General features: G+C 39.7%; 1 protein-coding gene and 1 long non-coding RNA gene across 2 annotated transcripts; both read left to right on the top strand.

Moving 5' to 3' along the window:
• Nucleotides 1-1007: 1007 nt before the first annotated feature.
• On the top strand, nucleotides 1008-2086 carry LOC124282069 (fibropellin-3-like). Its single transcript, XM_046718038.1, has 2 exons — nucleotides 1008-1696; nucleotides 1935-2086. Exons 1-2 carry the CDS (start codon nucleotides 1378-1380, stop codon nucleotides 2084-2086), a joined length of 471 nt encoding a protein of 156 aa, XP_046573994.1. The 5' UTR covers nucleotides 1008-1377.
• Nucleotides 2087-2362: 276 nt separating this feature from the next.
• LOC124282112 lies at nucleotides 2363-4626 on the top strand. Its single transcript, XR_006900057.1, has 3 exons — nucleotides 2363-2486; nucleotides 4134-4249; nucleotides 4536-4626. It is a non-coding gene; the product is annotated as an uncharacterized LOC124282112 (long non-coding RNA).
• Nucleotides 4627-11716: the final 7090 nt, after the last annotated feature.

Below are 11716 nucleotides of genomic sequence, written 5' to 3'. Positions count from 1 at the left end.
GTTTTTAACGCTATGTGGCTGTGTTCCGTAAATGATCGCGTCTTGACCCGACAATCCAGTGATCAGGAGCCCTAGGTTCGCGGTTGGGATACGATGAGGCGTGTCAACCAAATCAGCGAGCCTGACCACCCGATCCCGTTAGTCGCCTTTACGTCAAGCATGGGTTGCTGAAGACCAATACATGCAATATGTGTCCCCCACCTGGTTTGGTTGTCAAACGTCGTTTCTATTATGGATTTGTCTCTCCATAGGAGGATCTAAGTAAAGGGAGATACACAAAACAATAGATAAGATTGGCAATTGGTTTACGGCTAACGGGATCTGTAAACCAATATACAACAATGGAACACGGTATTACAGTAGTTCCATTCTCACATTCATAATGTGGGCTAAAACTTGGTTTCTGTTTATTATATATTTTCCTCACTGTAGGGAGACTTTGATACTCATTAGAATTGGTGATGTCATTAGGGAAAAAGCAATGATGTTATGAGCGCTATAGATACGTTTGAGTGTTATGTTTCTTTGTTGAACAGCACAATTCCAACCACAATTTAAGTTAAAAGTCAAAAGGTGTGATTAAATGGTTTATAAAACAATTTGATAAGAGGCTTTATTAGTTTCAAATGCCTTAAGGGAAGAATGAAATACTAGAGACCTTTCTTATAGTTGATCTGTATTTGTTTTAAACGTTTTGAATCCAGATTCGTACAGCGGTATTAATAATCATCAATGACTGCTATATCTTCATTTACCTTGTATACAACACTAATTGATGATTTACTATTCACCTTGTCGTAAACCATATACTTTCTGTTCTACAATGTGGTTTTTTTCTGAGCTACTAGCTGCAGAGAGCTATCATTAGCTGTTATGTAGAACGCCAGTACCAACACGTCTTAACTAAGCAAGTTCCGTCATACTGGTAGCCCCAGTTAAAACAGTTATCAGAAGTATTAAAACAAACATTTGCAAAGATGAATATAAACTGTGAAAGAACACGGCCCTGTGGATCGCCAGTTTTACTGTGGGTGTGTCCCAGTTACACTAGTAACAATTTGGGATTACACTATGTCTTTCTCAGAGACGTGCAGACGCAAGTACTTTTGGGGTTTGATTCCGGTCCGGGATTCGAACTCACACTCTCAGAGTCAGGCATTTAATCGACAGCACACCACGTAAGCGATCTAACCCACTCAGCTAGCACGCTTAAGCAAAGACAAAGTCTAACTGGTTGTCAAGATAACTTACTTTGTGTACCCCTACGGCAAGTGTTGCAAATTAACACGTGACAAAGTACTTGACCTATAACACCAGTAATTTCGGCGTGTAATTGAAGGGTTAAACAACATCAAATGCATTTTTAACTCAACGGTCATGCAAGGTGTCCATTACATGCTGCTTGTTTCTCGTCAAATACTTCCTCAACTTTGTTCAGGAAGGCAATGTGAAAACATCATCAACCAGTGTGCACTGGCACCATGCTTGAACGGCGGGACATGTGACGGAAACGAAACAGCCTTCAACTGCACATGCTCTGTAGAGTGGACTGGAGGGACCTGCGCAGAGAAGGTGAATTTCTGTGACAGCGTCCCCTGTAACAGAGGAAACTGTACACCGGACTTCCTGACGGCAACTCGGTTCAAGTGTAACTGTGAATTTGCGTGGGTAGGAGAAAGATGCAGTCATGCTGTTGGTAAGTGGAATGTTATCTCAGTTTTCAACTTTGAGCTGTAATTATGAATTGTTTTCTTTTATTTTAGCGTCATTTCCGGCATCATGAACTATCGCACAATAAACACAGTTTCAATATACGATAACTCTGCCTATGACTCCTGTCTAAATGGAATATTTCTTTCATGCTCTTTGGTTGTCTGCTAGCTATTTACGTATTCTATGCATATTTATAAGAACCGCAAGTTCTGTGCATTCAGATATATTCAACATCACGCTCCTGGGTGAGATTGGTCATACAAATAGAGGTGACCTGGCTGATGGCTTGGACAGACTCATGACCGAACTCGGCGGAATTCCAGGAAAGGTGGATGTCAAGTTTACAACAAACGCACAGAAAGAAAGCAAGTAAGTGATGAACAGGGTGTTGCTGTGCCGGCACACAATGATTTCAGTATATTGAGCGTCCTACCCTGCAATGAATCGTACGATCTCTATCAAGTTGGTGTTTTGAAATACTTTGCATCCAACAGTGAAACAAACAGCGGTCTACAATGACTTCAATCCTCCTGCAAATAATGTCAAGGTTGTAACTAAGTTTGTGTTTGAATATATGTTTCAGTTATACTACAACGCACATACAACTCTATTTTGCTGTGGAGAACGGCTCCTTTCTGGAGAGTGATTCATTAGATAGAATCTTCGAATCCAACCGTTACGAAGTCATCAGTGAATATCTGCCTCTTCCATTGTACCCACGTCAACAAGAAGAGAAGGCGAAGATTACGGTGTTCCAAACGATGGCAACAGAGGTTCGTTTCGATATCGTGTTAATGTCAACGAAACAACCTATGCATTATTTGAATTTAGTTCTTGACATGAAATGTGTTTGTCCTTTGTAAGAATGTTTGTATACTGAACCACCCAAAAAAAATGTCTCACCGATAGGTGTTTCTTAAGGCACACACTTTAATTCACTCTTATTAACAATCAAAACGAGGACTGAGTTCATACTTGACAGTTATGGTTAACACATTTTCGGGAAACACATTTAGAGTTCACACAAAACAAAATCACCAGAAATGGTACCATTAAGATACCCCAAAGTCAGTATCGTGTGTGGCCTCTATGGGCATCGATGAAATCGTTGCATCGTCTGTAAATGGAATGAATTAGCCGGTCGATGAAGATCATACGCATTTGAGTCCATACTCTGCGAAATGCCTGATTGAGTCTAGCCGTAGTTGTCGGCCTTGGTTGGAGGCCATTCAGTCTTCTTTGAATCTCGTCCCAAAGATGTTCTACTGGAGTTAAATTCGGACTGAGTGCAAGATGTGTAGGGTTTGGATGACATGCTATCTTAGGAAGTCCAATGTTGCTCTGGCAGTGTGGTCACGACCGTTGACTTGCTGGAAGATGTGATTTCTGTAACGTCCCAAAATGTGGTACAACGTGGGGTCTTATGACTTAATCAATATAGCGAGCAGCTGTCACGTCATTTCCTCATCCTGGACCAAGATTCTGAAACACCACGGTATTAACTAACTGGTTCAGACCGATTGCACCCCACACTATGCTGCTTGGACCACCCCAAGAGTCTCTTTCAACAATACACTCATTGGAAAACATTTCACCACGCCCTCGCCATACTCTCACGCTGCGTTTGAGACTCGCTTTCATTGGTAGGGTTGTCACGACATGCACGTGCATTTTCATTTTCACGAATGTCATACGGAACCTTTTACCATGTCTGCCTTCTTCGGTGCGTTTGGTCGATATGCTTTTTCATCAGAAAACACACTGATGTTGGTAATAACTGTCAATTTGGATTGAAAAACATGTTAAGAAAACGGTACAATCATAATTAAAACACCACCTTGCAAGAACAGAATTTTGCATTTGGTTTTACAAAGCGACGTTTCTTTTGTGGTTCAGTATATATTTGTTGTGTGACGCTAAGCAATACATACTTTATGACGGCAGTCTGTAATACATTGACATGTAGTCAGTGAAGTCAATAGACCACTCAATCCAGATCGACGTCTCTTTTGTCGAGGGCGGTGGGGTAGCCGAGTGGTTAAAAGCATTCGCTCGTCATGCCGAAGACCTAGATTTACCACATGGGTAAAATGTGTGAAGCCCATTTCTGATATTGTTGGAATATTGCTAAAAGCCGCGTACAACTAAACTAACTCACTCACTCTTTTGTCAACATGCTTAGGTTGCTGGAAAATACGTAACTGGAATCCTCACATGTCTCTACAAAGCAATACAACAGAACAATACCTGGTCCTGATTGAAAGATTTAAATATAACTGCAACTCATTAAAGTATCATTTGAAAGCAAAAGCAATAATGCTGTCACCTTCACAGTTCCAATTTAGATATGTAAGTTTATTGTGAAAACCCCATTTGACTATATTTGTTCAATTGACTACTGATGAAACCTGCTGTTTCAGAGATCGCGTAACAGTTGGGACAAGGGCCATTACGTGAAGACCATTGGAACTCCTTTAGGATTTGCCCTTATGACTGTACTACTTTGGGTGGCTTTATGGATCTGGAGAAGAAGATCGTAAGTTGCACATGACATTCCCTTTGATTAACATGCAAAGACGACAGACATTCTGAGTAACGTAATTATTTTAATCAGACACACACATTCACGCACGCACGCACACGCACACTCACACGCACACACGATAGAATCATGGGTTTACTATTCTGTATAACCATGTTCTAAACATATGTAAGACCATTTCAAATAGTACTTTGATATCTGAATGTCATATCGAGAGTAGTTTAGGAGATTATATACAACAAAAGCAACAATTTATTGTGTTATTTTTTCCGATTTCCAGACACAACTCTGACCAATTCTTGGAAGACGATCAAATCAGTCTTTTTGTACTGGATGTCGCATGCAACAGGAGCCTAAACAGACGAGGTAACGTCACAGGCACACTTCAGGATGCAAGTGCATCTCCAGATGGCTACACAAGTCTTCACTTCCATGACCATGAAAGATCACTCGACACAGACTGTGATGACACATTACACATCCACATAGCAACTGAAGATATGATATTCGATCCAGTGCTTCTAGATGGCAACAACCTTCACGATGACGAGGCAAAACTAGATACCCGCCTACACGTTGTCTCATACATCCAACCAGTCCCTGAAGATATTACCCTTGACCCGGCGAGTCTAGAGGATGAGGAAGATGAAGCAGAGTACACTGTCATCGATGACAACGATGTTGAGAACCCCTTACAGGAACACCCTTATGAAACGATAGAATCTTTCGATGACAACGATGTTGAGAACATCTCACAGACAAACCCTTATGAAAAGATAAATTTTTAGCTCCCTTGGAAGATGTATTTGTCAGCCTATAATTATGGCAAACTGTCATCGTAGGCTGTCCGAGTGCATCAGAATCGGTTAATAGCTCAGCGGTTACAGTGTTGTCTTGCACGTGGACTGACTAGGTTTCTAGTTCAACAGATTGGGAACACCCCAGGGAGGATCTATTTAGAATGATCTAATAATTGTGGGTAAGCAAAGTGTAAATTCTAAGGCCATATGCCGGGTTACCTGGAGCAAGGATTAGCCTTCAGTAAATCCTTTCCGATTCCCTGCTGGTACAATGTGTAATGCCATTATGAACAGATGATTTTTAGTTACCTTGGGCATCGCATTGGACGTCTTGATTTGCACGACGTAGGCTGACGGGGTTCTAATTCCAAGTGGGGCCCATGTTGTGAACACTATATGTATGATCTACTTACAGTGATCTAATGAATCACTATATGTTAGGTTACCTGGGACGATTCCCCATGGGTACAATGTACGATGCCCATTCATCGTGATCCCCGCCGTGAGTGAATGGAATATTGTTTAAGCTCTCTCTGACGCTACGTAGTCATTAGCCATAATATGTCCAGACTATTTTCATTTATTTACTGATACAGACGGAGACATGTTTGTAAATATGCCTAATTAATCTGAGTATATTCTGTATTAGCCTCATGCAGGTTTGACTAACATTACAGACTAACTGCAAGTTCAGGTTCGCAAATAAAATTGCTCTAAAAGCTTGTTTTCTTCACTGTCTCACTTCACTCGTTGGCCTTTCTAGAATGACAAGCATGAAAGATAAAACGCCCATGCAAGATAATAAACTGATATTCCCCAAAACAGATTGCATTTGGCATAAATTGAAATTACTCTTTAAGCTTTTATTATTCACTGTTATTCGCCATACTTGTTTCACTCAACTTATCGACCTTTCGAGACAGGGTTGACATACAATATTAAATGAGTTCCATGCAATGGATCACTGAACATTTTTGATGACACCAGGTGTTCTTGAAAAGGACACGCATGTCCTGCCCATAAAAATATTCCTTCCTTGCCTGACATTGCACAGCGGTACTCCTGAATTTCGGTGGTGGTCTTCCGGAACAGATTCTATCTGGCATTAAGAGCTAAATGGCTGTGCGAGTACGTTTGTCCCAAAACATTCAAAGTAAAATAAACTTACTGATTTTTTAAAACGCAGTATTTTGCGTTTTTAAGTTATGGCTACATTTAACTACAATCACCAACGTTTTTATATTGTATTGTCTTGCATTATAGTGTAAGGTTTCAGTTACCTGCTAGTGTTATATCTCTATCTGTGATACACTAGTAGTTTTACTGTTCATCGTAAACAGTTTTAGAGCTTCTGATATGATTGATCTTTACTGATAATTAATTGTTCTCGTCACGATATGGCTGAAATTTTGCCGATGTGACGATAAATATTATCTCACCCACTGTTACTGGCTCATATAAACAGCTTTCTTTAATGTCACACGCTCGTTGTATTTCCGCAACTCAACATAAAAGATACATACAAAAGAAACAAGTGAAACTCGATGTATGTCACTGAAGTTAAAGGCAATTTCGACACATGGATCAACCAATCCGCCACATAAAGTATTTCCGCAACACAACACGAAAGTAAGTGAAAAAGAAACATGTGAAACGCGTGAAGTTAAAAGGCATTTTCCACCTATGGATCAGCCAATCCGCCATATAAAGTGTTTGCCGTCCGATCTGTATCCAGCACTATCAGCCCACGTGTAAGGGATACCACCACCGAAGATGAAGACAAGGGTTTTACTTCTCTGGCTGCTGATTATCAGGGTAGGCATATAAACATCTCTCAAAGTGGTCCATTTAGCTTATATTAGTTAGAGGACATAAGTACACTCCACATATATCATCCTGTGATTATATTCTCCACGTTATAAATTGATTGACGTGCATTGTCTACGTGAGTATATATATATATGCAGATCTTACGTGTGAAGTCGTTGATGTTATCTTCATCTGTTTTTAAACGATGATTGTCACGGGCTACTTTTTGCCCCTGCATCGGAGAAGAAGGTATACCAGAGAAACGCGCCACACATTCAATATGTACATATTATATAACAAGGGTTTGTGTCCGGTGTATATGATAGCATTGGAGTTTTGAAAGCCTCAGGCCATGTTTCTAGGTACCTTATAATTACGAGCTGACAACCATTATATTTCTTTCTTGATGAGATGAGCATTTACTTCCTCAAATTTACACCCGAGAGCATTGTAACAAGAGTGTTAAGTGGATACCTGGCTTTGAGCTATCCGCCCGTGTCACACACTATTTCAAAAGGAAAAAGCGAAATACAGTTTCTACTAGTCTTGAAGGCACAATGTCACACATTTTCCGCATTCTGTATTTTGGACTATATTATATATATTGGGGCATATGCACTCACCTTATTTTCTTATTGAGGCAATTAAAGACTTAAAACGACTTGCCTGAATCGATAATGGAAACTTCGAGGGGAACAGCTTCCAAACAGAGAACACTTGCCATATATGGAATTAAACAAGTACTCCGTACACCGAAAACTGTGGCACGCGGCCGGTAGAGGGCGCGAGAGTCGATTTAATGCAACGTTGTATTGATTCATTCGAACTTTTAACGATGTGACTGAAATGTTGCCGATGTGACTTAAAATCTTAACTCACTCACTCACTCGAACTTTTAAATTTAATATTGTTATCTAAATACGTATTTTGGGGGGAATGAATTATATGTTAGCTTCCGTGGAGACTCATAGTTAGTATTATAGAGGGAAATGCATTATTTATTTTTAGAGAAGTGTGGTGTGATTTAGTGCCTTTAAACGAAACGAATTTCTAATGCAATCGAATAATGAGGACAAGGTGATTATACAAATCACAAGCCTATTAGAGTGAGGTCATATCTCTCATCCTGTCTTTTACTGATTAGTCTGATGCAAATTCAATATAATGTGAAAACAATATGTAACAGGCTGGACTTTCTCATTGATAACACCTTTGTAAAATTTGGGGGTAAAATATTTTGACAAGATGTAGTCATACCCATGGGCACTAACTGTGCTCTCCGTGTGGATCTGTTCCTTATTTTTTATTTCTGCCTTGCAAAATCAAAACAAGTTAATTTGGCCAAGAAATTTAACTCTGAGCTTCAGGGTCCCGTTTCATTAAAGCTCTAGAGTAAGCCTAAGATCAGTAACTTTTCTCGTAGCATCCTATGTTACAGTATAGGAGATACCACTGCTACGAGAAAGGTTACGAGATCTTAGGCTAACGAGAGCTTTGTGAAGCGGGCCCCAGGTACCCACCTGAACTTGATTTTTTTGTATTTTATTTTTTTCATGAAACCAAAGTCTTCCGTCATGAACGGTAGTCTTTACATGACGACATATACAAATACATGAACATAATCAGATATCCAACATACCAGGATATAACATAGTTAAATCATTGAAATATCAGCCTGTATAGGGTGCTGCATCTGGTGCCATACCCAACACATCATGTTTTATATAGCGCAACACGCAGCATACAGTGCTGCATATAGCGTCATATCAGACATAGCATATTGAATACAGGGTCACATCCAACATATGCTGTATATTGCTCAACATCCAACATAAGTTGTACAAAGTGTCATATCCGAAATATCGTATTTAATATAACATATCAAACGACATATCATAATGTATATAAGGCCACATCTGATCTTGAAATTTAGTAAACAAGTGAGAACGCCTTTTTCATATATAAATCTATGCATAAAGATTCCGAGTGACAAAAAACTATCCACAAGGAAGTATGACAGAAGGGATGATTTCAACTTCCCAAAAGTCAGCTTTCCTTTCATGCCAAGCAATGTTCCAACGGCTCCAGCCTTTGGTGTTTACATTTGAGGTACAATTGAGCATGGCCTTTCAACAAGATTTCAAAGAGCGTCATACAACTCTTGCTCAGAAGTTTGATCAAAGCAACAACATTCAAGACCCAAGGAGGGCTTTTAAAAAGGTTTTGGAAGACATGTGGAGGACATGTGATGCATCAGTGCAATATACCAACAGCTGCAGCCTTCGGTGTTTACATTTCACAACTTTTGACTTACAAAAGTGACAATAATGATGTCAGGTGCAATTCCCTGTTTTGACTTATACCATACGTTCCCGAATTATTTCAGGTGAACAATTGACTTTGCATATGTTTATGACGGGCGTCACCGATGGGGCAAGATACGCTCACCTTTTCGCGAATACCTGGTATCGTCACTATTTCATAGTGATTCATAAACACGTGCTCTGTCATTTCGCATGGTGACAATCACTGGATGTTCTGGTGTAGACTCGCTTTGTTTACAAACAACATTTTACAGCTGTAATCCTGCTGACAAAACATATGCTCATGATTTTGTCACATAGCAGAAATTTCTTATGGGTGTGGAAAGGGTTTTGTCGCTTCTATTTACATGTCATTGGGACAAAGCCGGGCCGAGTGAAGTTGCTGAGTGAAGTTGCTGAAAGCGTGAAATAGAAGTCACAATATCACTTTTTGAATGGAAACTTTCTAGATGGATGGAGTGGATTTGGTTTTACGTCACTTTGAACACAAATTCAGTTATATCACAGCATCTCAGCTTCATATGAGAAAATTGCAGGTGTGAATGAGTGAGTGAGTTTCAGCCATATCGTGACTTTAAAAATTATAAATTCATAATAAACGCAATTCAATTTTTATAGAAATAAAATTGTGAAGGGATTGAAAATTGCAGGAATGGATGCCCACTAAATAAAGCGAGGCTGGAGCTGACAAAACAGGGTATAATCAGAGTGAAAACTGGATTTAAAACCATGATCATAGGATAAAGCCAGGCTGGAGCAGAGTGAAAACTGGATTTAAAACCATGATCATAGGATAAAGCCAGACTGGAGCAAACGGGGTATAATCAGAGTGAAAACTGGATTTAAAACCATGATCATAGGATATAGCCAGGCTGGAGCAAACGGGGTATAATCAGAGTGAAAACTGGATTTAAAACCATGATCATAGGATAAAGCCAGGCTGGAGCAGAGTGAAAACTGGATTTAAAACCATGATCATAGGATAAAGCCAGACTGGAGCAAACGGGGTATAATCAGAGTGAAAACTGGATTTAAAACCATGATCATAGGATATAGCCAGGCTGGAGCAAACGGGGTATAATCAGAGTGAAAACTGGATTTAAAACCATGATCATAGGATAAAGCCAGGCTTGAGCACACGTGGTATAATCAGAGTGAAAACTGGATTTAAAACCATAATCATAGGATAAAGCCAGGCTGGAACAAACGGGGTATAATCAGAGTGAAAACTGGATTTAAAACCATAATCATAGGATATAGCCAGGCTGGAGCAAACGGGGTATAATCAGAGTAAAAACTGGATTTAAAACCATGATCATAGGATAAAGCCAGGCTGGAGCAAACGTGGTATAATCAGAGTGAAAACTGGATTTAAAACCATGATCATAGGATAAAGCCAGGCTGGCGCAAACGGGGTATAATCAGATTGAAAACTGGATTTAAACCCATGATCATAGGAGTCTGGCCCGAATTGCTTCGCCGTGGACATTTAGCCCATGCCTTATATTGACCAGGCGTGTTTACAGATATATACATATAATAGTCAATATCAGTCTGCTTATCGTCCGCAGCATTCAACAGAGACCTTGCACCTGAGAGTTGTTAATGATCTAAGGTATCTTAGTGGATTCTTGTGACGTGGCAACGCTGTCTCTTTTAGATCTACGTTCCCAGGATCAACAGCTCCTCAAAGTACCTCAAGCTCGGCTCTCCTCTTATGGAAACAGGAGTTTTCAGCATGTCGCGCCTCTCTTATGGAACTCTTTACCGGTCCAAATCAAACGCGCCCCGACCCTGGACTCTTTTAAGAAGGCCCTAAAGACATTCCTTTTTACTGAAGCCTACAATTGACATTTTCCCTTCTTCTGTAAATAGTTTTAATGCGCCATGAGCATGCATCAGTGGGTGGACACTGGCGCTTTACAAATATCCACTATTAATATTATATAATAGCAGGTAACCTCAACGCAAACTTAAGGTATGAATGATAAGTGAACGCCATAAATAATCAGTTACATGTGGGAAAGATATGTGTAAGGGTACAGAATTATATCCTTTCGCACTATTGAAATTAAAGAATTGTGTACTACAATGTGGATACTGTATATCACATTTGCATGGGTGCATGCCAATCTTTTGGAAACCCTTATTTGCAGCATAAAATATACTTGAAGGACACATTCATAGCCACCCAAGTAGCCACATATGGAAATGCCAATGTCTTTTGAACTAAATGTAAGTGTGAATAAAGGCAATGTCATGTTCACCAGTCAACAGCATGACATGTTTAAGGATTTCGAGTGAGTGAGTGAATTAAGATTTTAAGTCACATCGGCAATATTTCAGCCATATCGCAAGATTTCGAATACTGATCATCAAGATTTAACATTGGATTCCTGATTTACTTGGATTGAACACAGTTTTCAATTGGGAAATGCTTTGGGGACAATATATACCGGTAGAAAGTCGTGTGGTTACATCATGTTCGTTCTGGTTACATCATATTCGAGATTATCAAAATTAATATA

This window comes from Haliotis rubra, unplaced genomic scaffold, assembly GCF_003918875.1.
Source record: "Haliotis rubra isolate DU_JTF1 unplaced genomic scaffold, ASM391887v1 Scf292, whole genome shotgun sequence".
Lineage (NCBI taxonomy): Eukaryota > Metazoa > Mollusca > Gastropoda > Lepetellida > Haliotidae > Haliotis > Haliotis rubra.
The sequence above is the reverse complement of the archived record's forward strand: the minus strand, read 5'-3'. Positions and strand labels throughout refer to the sequence as shown.